Source organism: Pseudorca crassidens, chromosome 18 (assembly GCF_039906515.1).
Source record: "Pseudorca crassidens isolate mPseCra1 chromosome 18, mPseCra1.hap1, whole genome shotgun sequence".
NCBI classification, from domain to species: Eukaryota; Metazoa; Chordata; class Mammalia; order Artiodactyla; family Delphinidae; genus Pseudorca; species Pseudorca crassidens.
Genome location: NC_090313.1, coordinates 74,963,622 through 74,972,338, shown reverse-complemented (window position 1 = coordinate 74,972,338; position 8,717 = coordinate 74,963,622). Strand labels below are relative to the sequence as shown.

General features: G+C 59.4%; 1 protein-coding gene across 1 annotated transcript; it reads left to right on the top strand.

Moving 5' to 3' along the window:
• Nucleotides 1-694: 694 nt before the first annotated feature.
• Nucleotides 695-5,080, top strand: PDX1 (pancreatic and duodenal homeobox 1). Its single transcript, XM_067713200.1, has 2 exons — nucleotides 695-1,109; nucleotides 4,635-5,080. Exons 1-2 carry the CDS (start codon nucleotides 695-697, stop codon nucleotides 5,078-5,080), a joined length of 861 nt encoding a protein of 286 aa, XP_067569301.1.
• The last annotated feature ends 3,637 nt before the right edge of the window (nucleotides 5,081-8,717 follow it).

Below are 8,717 nucleotides of genomic sequence, written 5' to 3'. Positions count from 1 at the left end.
CTTCTGAAGTTATAGTTTACACTCCAGAAATCCCCGGAGCACAGCCACAGGCAAAAACGTACTGCGAATCCTGGATCTTTATGTGCCAGTTCACTGACATCACTCGTGGTTGTGTACAAGTTTCATAAATAAAATAGAACCAACTGCTTCCGACCTGTAGAGCTGGGGTCCGCAAAATATTTTGACCGTATTCCCTGACAATTTTTTAAAAGTCTGTGTACAACCGCAACAGATGTATATTTATAAATTATACCAATGAACTAATATGTATATTATCAAACGTACAAGGAAAATAGACTGTTTAACGTATGAGGAAAATATGTTTCTATAAGTGAACAGAAAGTCTAGTAATTTCATTCGTGCCCCACTTTGGCGAGTACTGCCAACTGCACATACAGGTATAGTAAACTCGGCTGAAAGAGAAAACTGAAACGTTCAGGCGCTCGTGGGTACCTGGGCCCGGCTTCTTAAGGCAGCCAGCCAGGCCAATAATGGCCTCAGGCAGAGCCACGTGGGGCACAGCGGAGCCTATGGCGCGGCGGCCGCCCGCCCGTCCCGCCGGCACCGGGTCACCTCTCCGAGCGGTGCCGAGCTGTCAAAGCTGCAGGGGTGCCTCCGGGAGTGGGAGCGCCGCACAGCTCCAAGTCCCTGGCTCCAGCCCCCTTCTCCCGGTCCGCAAGGCCGGGCGGCAGCCATGAATGGCGAGGAGCAGTACTACGCGGCCACGCAGCTGTACAAGGACCCTTGCGCGTTCCAGCGGGGCCCGGCGCTAGAGTTCAGCGCCAGCCCCCCTGCGTGCCTGTACATGGGCCGCCAGCCCCCGCCGCTGCCGCCGCCGCCGCCGCCTCCATTCCCGGGCGCCCTGAGCGCGCTGGAGCAGGGCAGCCCTCCGGACATCTCCCCGTACGAGGTGCCCCCGCTCGCCGACGACCCCGCGGTGGCGCACCTCCACCACCACCTCCCGGCTCAGCTCGCGCTCCCCCGCCCGCCGGCCGGGCCCTTCCCGGATGGAGCTGAGCCGGGCGCCCTGGAGGAGCCCTGCCGCGTCCAGCTGCCTTTCCCGTGGATGAAGTCTACCAAGGCTCACGCGTGGAAAGGCCAGTGGGCAGGTAAGCCTGGCTCCCGCCCGCTTTGTCCTCACCCGGTCTCCACCCGGCTGCCCCTACCTCCAAGCGCTTCCCAGGACTCTCTCCCAGTTTGCGTCCCCAGACCCTATGGATAACCTAGAGTCGGACTAAAGCATACAGGGAGCTAACCAGGCCATTTTGCAAAGAAGCGCTTTTCTGGTCCAACTTGGAGCGTCTTTCCCACTCAGCTCTCTTCCTGGCAGCCTAAAGTCCTTCCTTCCCTGTCCGCTGAACTCCAGGAGCCCGCGCTCTCCCTGCGAGCCTAGGGCTGGCCGAGCTCAAGGCCTCGTACCCTCCAATCCTCCCCCAGGTGGGGGTCCGCCCGCCCAGGACTCCCGGGAGGGCGCGCCGAGGGAGCCGAGCAGGGCTCTGGGATGCTCCCGGCCCGGCCGGAGCGCGCCTTCGGAGCCCCGGGCCCCTTCTCGCCTTGAGCACCGCCCCCAACCCCCGCGGGCGGCTCCAGTAAAGAAAGCCAGGCCGTCTCAGGGGCACTAAGTAGGTGCAGAAAAGCAGAGAAGGAAAGCCGTACCCAAGCGTGCAAGGTGTCCAGCGGCCGGGGCTGGGGGTCACCGCAGGGCCGAGGACTGGTCGCTCACCCTCGAAACCGAGCAGCTGGGAGAGGCGTCTGCGATGCTCATTCACTTTTGAACCAACGGAAGTGTTTGACGGGCTCTCCCCGCGCTGCGTCCCTGCCAGTCAGTTCGAGGAAGGAGATGCCCTCTGGCACAGGCGAAACAGGGAGCCCCAGGCGCCGGCCTGTAACGGAAGGTCTTCCCGGCCCAGAGCCGGCGGCGAGCTCTGGCGCGGCCTGTGCGGCCGCCACACAATCTTATCGCTTCCGTGCCGAAGCCACTTCTAGTCACACCTGCACTGCAAATAGTGGACTTTTCTTTTCCTTCCAACTAACAGTCGGGAGTCAGGGGAAAGAGGCTGGAGGTGCCCGCGCCCCCCGCCCCGGGAATCCTCGGCCCCCGCCTGCCGAGTCTGGCTAGCCTGCCCAACTCTGCCCCTTGCGCAGCCAAGACGGGCTTGGGGACATCCGGGCTCATCCCCGGGGCTCGCCTCTCCCCACTTTCTCGCGAAGGCTGTGTGGGGACCGGGCAGGTCCTGAGGCAGAACAGGGTCCAAACTCGGCCGCGATCTTCCCCACCGGTGGCGAAACCCCGCACGACCCTTCCTCAGCCCACGCGGCCGCGGCCAAAGGCCTCGGAGCCTTGGCAAATGCGGGATTCTTGGGAGGCGGGAGGACGGCGTCCCCGGGCCGTGGGCGCGGGACTCCCAGTCCGTAGTCTCCTGCCAGGAGCTGCCTCCCGCCCGGGCCCCCTTCCCACGGCGCGCTGGGGGCTGGGGGCGCGCATTTCTCGAATCCCCGGCCCTCCTCGCGGCCTCCCCAGGAAGAATGCGAGGGAGGACCCGAAAAAGCCTTTCTGCGGTGGGGTAACTTCCCACCTCCCGGGGGTGTTACAGCTGCTCGGGTGGAGCTTGGGCTCGGGCGGACCGAAAGAGCCGGAAAGGAAAACCCGAAGGAAAATCGGCAGCCTTGCCGGGGCATGGGGTAGCTCTGGAAGGGTGACTTCCTCGGGCTGGAGGGTCGCGGTCGGAGGGGCCTTTGCCTGCGCCCTCTGACCCACTGCAGGCTCAGCCCGCCGGGGGCTGGGGGGCGGGAGGCGCCCTCCGGGCAGCTGCTTGCACGATGCTGCTGCAGCCAGGGCCGTCCTCCCCGGAAGCTCTGGAAGGAACCAAACTTCAAGGGTCTGGGAGCTCGCCTGCCCGCTCCTACTGGGGTTTCACACCCCTGGAGAGAAAGAAGTGACCAAAGGGCCTTTATACGTAGATCGGATATGCATACTACTAACAACAGGAACTTCCAAAACCCTCGCCCTAAGAAATGAACGGCGGCTGCCTTGCTGGCGGGCTTGCCCCTAAACGCCTCCCCCTGCGCCTTGGAGAACAGTGCAGGCTGGGGGTCCTGACGTCTTCCCAACAGCCTCCATCCTACGCCTTCACCCCCTGCCAACTCATCCTAGGCACAGCACCCCTGGGCTAGTGGGCCTTGCGCAGCCTCTCAGAGAGCTTTGGGGAGGCTGCCGAAAAAGGGCCAAAGCCCCGCGAGGTTGTGGGTTGAATTTATGAACTTCAGAGGACCTTTTCAGACGTTCTTTTAAGGCTCCCTCGTTTCTCTCCCAAGCCAAGGAAGGCTTGGAAGTGTTCAGACTCCGAGAGACGCCCCCAGCAAGCAGGACTCTGCTGACTCTGACCGGAGCCTCTGCCTTGGCTTCTGGGCACCTCCTTTTGGCCTGGGGGGAAACCCCTGGTGGCTTGTATTCTAGAAACACACACACTAGCTTTTGAACTCTAGTTGCAGGAGAAATGTCACATACCTCTGCCCTACGTACACGCCGATTTAGGACTCTTCCCTGTGTTTCGCTGGAACTCACCGCCCCAGAGTCCACAGCCTGGGCGCAGTCGGCATGTCACCCAGAAAGGAAAAGATCAGGGCCTGGAGGCGCACAGCCACAAACACCGGGTGAGCGGTGCTAATCTACCAGGCCGGGCCTGGCTGTCGCTTCCGCACCACCCGGGCTCGGGGCTCCTCTACCCTGCCAGGCTCTCAGCTCCCCAGTGGGGGATCCGGCCCCGAGGCTCCCCTCCCTAGCCTCCCCTCCTGCCTTGGCCAGTATTTGGGTCCCAGGACACAGAGGCTGGGGTTGACCTTCTCCGGGGCTCAGAATGGTTTCTCCCTTCTCGTCCAGGGCAGGTGCCCAGCCGAGGTTAGAATGACAATTATAGAGAATTTACCAGTTCTTGAGTTGGGGCTGACTACAGTATAACTTGATAGAGAGATAGTATATGGTCAGATATGACAATATATGTCATAACCTCGGGAATTTTATTAGCTCAAGGTTTTTCAAAGTGAAGGTTGCACCCATTAGTCGGTCGTGAAATCCGTTTACTGGGTTGAAACCTTGTTTTTAATGAAACAGTAAACAATAGGAGAAATTAGATAGCGTCATAGGTGGTAAAGTTTGGTTTAAGGTCCTAAATTTTTTTGTGTGGCAGTTACACATGTCAGTGTGTGAACTGGGTGATGATTTGAAATGTATTTGTTACTGTGGGTCATCGTCAGAAAGGTTTTTTTAAGTACTGTATTAAAGACATTTTTTTGCCTTGGTAGAATCCAGTCGGTTTAGATATCTGTTATGTGCATTTTAATCAGCACCAACCCAAACAGCGGTTAAGTGAACCAACATTCTAGAACCACTCGTTGATAGAGCCACGGAGAGAACCCATGCAGCTTTGACCTCCAAGAAAAGGCAAACCGTACTAGGGAAGGGCTGCGTGCCCCAGACTGGGCTCTCGGATAGAGGGCCTGAGCTCGGTGGCCCGAGCGGCTGGGAAGGGGTCAGGGCTCCTAGGATTGGGGCAAAAGGGTTGGACTGCACGGGTGGGGACAGGCAGGAGAAGCCAGGGATCAGGGACCACATTCACGTGCTGTGTCGCCCGCAGGTGGTGCCTACGCAGCGGAGCCAGAGGAGAACAAGCGGACGCGCACCGCTTACACTCGCGCGCAGCTGCTGGAGCTGGAGAAGGAATTCCTGTTCAACAAATACATCTCCAGGCCGCGCCGGGTGGAGCTGGCCGTCATGCTTAACTTGACAGAGAGACACATCAAGATCTGGTTCCAAAACCGCCGAATGAAGTGGAAAAAGGAGGAGGACAAGAAGCGCAGCGGCGGGACCGTGGCCGCGGGCGGTAGGGACGCGGAGCCCGAGCAGGACTGCGCGGTGACCTCGGGCGAGGAGCTGCTGGCGCTGCCGCCCCCGCCGCCCCCCGGGGGTGCTGTGCCGCCCGCGGTCCCCGCCGCCGCCCGGGAGGGCCGCCTGCCGCCTGGCCTTAGCGCGTCGCCTCAGCCTTCCAGTGTGGCGCCTCTGCGACCGCAAGAATCTCGGTGAGAGATGGGGCTCCTCCCTGCCCGGTGGCATCGGCCACCCGCAAAGGAGGGAGGCGCGGACCCAGGACCCCGGGTGTGACCACTGGTCCAGGCCGTTCGCTGGGGCAGGAGCTGGGCGGCCCACCCCAGACTGGAGGGGAGAGCCCGGGCTGTGAGGCGCCTAGTGCCAACTGGGGCGCGGTGGGGAGACGTTGGCCCACCTTCTGGAAGGAGAAGAGACGTTTTCTGAAATATCTGGGGCCTCTTTGGGTGATACTGTTGGACTGGCAACGTCTGTGCTGCCGTGCAGGTACCATCACTCCAGAACCGTGGACCTCTTTAGAGAAGCCGGCTCTTCAAAAGACAACAGAAACTATACAAACTGGAACCGTCCCCAACACAGCAGGCAAACTGGATGGAGCGCCTCAACCTGCCCGGGGAACAGAGCCATTTTTACTCCAGCCTCTGCCTTAACGTTTAGAAATAACTGAAAGGAAACATGTGAAGTTTCAAAGACCTAGTGAAATCAATGCCCACGGAACAGAATAATTCCTCCTTCTCCTCTTCTTTTTTAATCCTTTTAGCAGAACCACATCCTTCACCAGTACACATCCTTCAGCCTCCACCTCTTTCCTCTGAAGAAAAGAATGTCTTGCAAGCGTGGCTGGGTGGTGGCAGGGCTGGGGCACAGGGGCAGCGACAGCATCGCTGTACACCCCTTTGTGCCCAAACTCCCAGAGACGGCAAGGGGAGATGGGCCTGGAGCGAAGGTTTGGGGGAAGAAAGATGGCCCCTGAGCAATCACTACACTGAAGATATCTGGAGCTTTCTATTCCAGATGGGGATCTGGTTCCTGATCTCAGGGCAGGGAAGACTGTGTGGGGACAATCAGGGTGGCCTGACCCACCTTGGAAACTATCCACAGGGTATGACTTCCTCATCCTTAGAGATGATGAAAATGTATGTGGTTGGGGAATTTCAGGCAAGATGGTTATTTTTATTTAAAGTTTTAAAATTACCTAACAGTTCTTTGCAAACAGGTCTGTGGTTTCCAGGTCAGTTGCTTGTTTCAGGGTCTGGGCCTCGTGTTCAGATGATGTTTGTGGAAAACGTTTAATAAATACAGATAACGTGGAAAGAGAAGAAAATTGATTCCGCTTGCTTTGTATCAAACCCTTCTTGCAGTGCAATGATTCCAATTCATTTAAAAAATTAAAGCAGCATTTTTTTTTTTTTTGGCACTAACCAGGGAAAACCCGGTTAGGCACCACGTTTGGGTTTTAGGTTGGGAAAGCGTATCAGCAGGTGGATTTTCAGGTGTTTTGTTTTGTTTCATTGTAAATTTAGGAGTCACTTCTGAAAATGAATTAATTTCTTAGGCAGTAGAGCCCATAGGCATGGGGTTTCGGAGTGTGGCAGGCTGTCGATGAATAAGTGCAGAGCCAGAGATGCCACCCGGCCCCGCACCGAGGGGGACAGAGAAACGCCCAAAGCGGCCGTCCAGGCGAGGCGTTTTTCGGGGGCTCCTCCGAAGGAAGTGTTGCTCTGGATGAGTTTCCACCCCTGGAGCCTGAGGGCCAAGAGTGTCTTGTGTTAGGGGAACACAGGCCCCGACGTAGTGGGCTTCCAACCTCCGGGCCAATCTGCTCCTCCCCGCGGCCCTTGGACGGGCAGCACAGCCCCAGTGCACGCCTGAAGGCGCCTCCCCAGCGTTTCCACCGGTTCCGAGACAACGGCTCACTCCCAAGAGTCGCCGCTATTATTTTCGTTTGCAAAGAGATGCAGGGTTTGTTTTTGCTTTGTTGGTGGGTTTTGTTTCTGCTTTTTGGGTTTTATTGTTATTGTTTTTTTTGTGCGTGTGCGGTTTTCTTGAGAGAGAGAGAGAAATCGAGTCATAACGCCCCTCCGAATAAAAGAAGGTTCTGTGGATCAGAAAGGAGAACTTCCTCATCAGTGAGACATCTCACAGGCTGTGAGCCCCTGCAGCCTCTCCACACCCGCCTGGGCTCTGGAGTCTAGCAAGACTACATTCAGACCTCGGGTCCCTCAAATACCAGCCGTGACCCTGATAAAATTACTCCACTTCCCCCTGCCTCGCTTTTCTCATCCGTAAAGTGAAAGCGGATACCTCCTCATAGAGTTGTGAGGTTTAAACCAAAGAATACATGTAAAGCGCTGAATTCAGTATCTAGAAAGTAGTTATCCCTCCACAAATATTGGTTGTTTTATTATCATCATCATTTTCGGAAGCAGCTGGGGAATCGCAGCTGCAGAGACTTCCCGAGTCTCCTGCAGCCCCTCTCCTTTGACAAACCTCCTCTTGTTCATATAACCACTGATCTTTACTGAGCGCGTCCTAGTTTTAACGCCGCCCTTCCTCATAAATAGACTGCCCACAGCATCCTTCACCAGGAGAGGCTGTCCTCATCTGACACCAGGGAAGCTGATGCTGTGGGGTGGAGGGAAGACCTACCTGCTGGAGCTCGGCCGCCCGGTTGCTGGAGGTGCGGTGGCTTGTCCTCTGAGGCCAAGGAGGTCTTCAGGGCTCCACGCGGAAGCCGCCGCCCTCTCCGAGGCTCCGGGCCCAACCGCGCGCCGCGGCCTCCCCGCTGGGGGTTCCAGGGTTCGCCAACCCGAGGAGAAGAGGCGCGGGCCGCCCGGGGCCGGGCTCGGCGGCGGAGGGCGCGGTCTGACTCCGGCCGGCGTGCGGCTCTGCCGCTCTGCTGGGCTGGGGCTCCGGCCGCCGGGGCTGGTGCCTCCGCGCAGAAGAGGCCCGGCTTTCGGTCCCCCCAACCCTTAACTACGCGGGCCCTGGAACAAACCCCTGAATTCTGTGTTTCCCCTTCCATAAAATGGGCTCAGCACAAGGACGAAATGAGATGATGTCCTTCAAGTTTATTACCGGGCCTGGCGCACAGTCGCCAGGGCACGTGGTGGCGGCGGCGAAGTGTAGTTGCCATTAGAGGCCGGTCTCCCAGGGAGACCCAGGGAGACCAAGGGAGGCGGCGGAGAGCGGAGCCCGGCACGCCAGATGCGCCCGTAAGACAGGAAGGAGGGCGACCGAGCTCGGGCCGCAGCCACGCGGCGCCTCACCCGAAGCGGGACGGAGCGCGTAGTCCCGACTCCTCCGGCCACTGGGTCCAGGTCAGGCCCCACCGGGCGACCCGCGTGCGGCTGGACGTGCGCGTCTCCGAGTCTGAGCGGCCACCCTCGGCCGACGGGGCGCTGGGGCGCTCGGACCTGCCAGCCGAGCCCACGCACGCGGCCCAGACTCTCGCGTGAGGAGTCCTGAACAGTGAGACCTCCCTGGAGCCCGAAACAAATCAGCCAGCCCGGCCTCTTTCGGCCACTCAAGCTACCGCCGGGTGCCGGAACCCGAGGTGACTGTGGTACCCACCTCCGCTGTGGGGCTGCCAGCCTCCCTCTGCTCCTCAGGCACGGCGCGCTCCTCGGCCTCAGTGAACAGACGCACACCGCGAACGCCCGGGAAAGCGGCCTCGGCGCGGAGGGAGACGGGGTTTCGGCCAACGCAGAGCGCAGCCGCTGCGAGCGCGCGTCGGCCCGAGCGCCGCAGCATCCGCGGCTCGCCGTCCGCGCCTCCACGTCCGCCACTCTCCGAAGGGCATCCCCGCTGGACCATGAACCCCACCGTTCCTCCC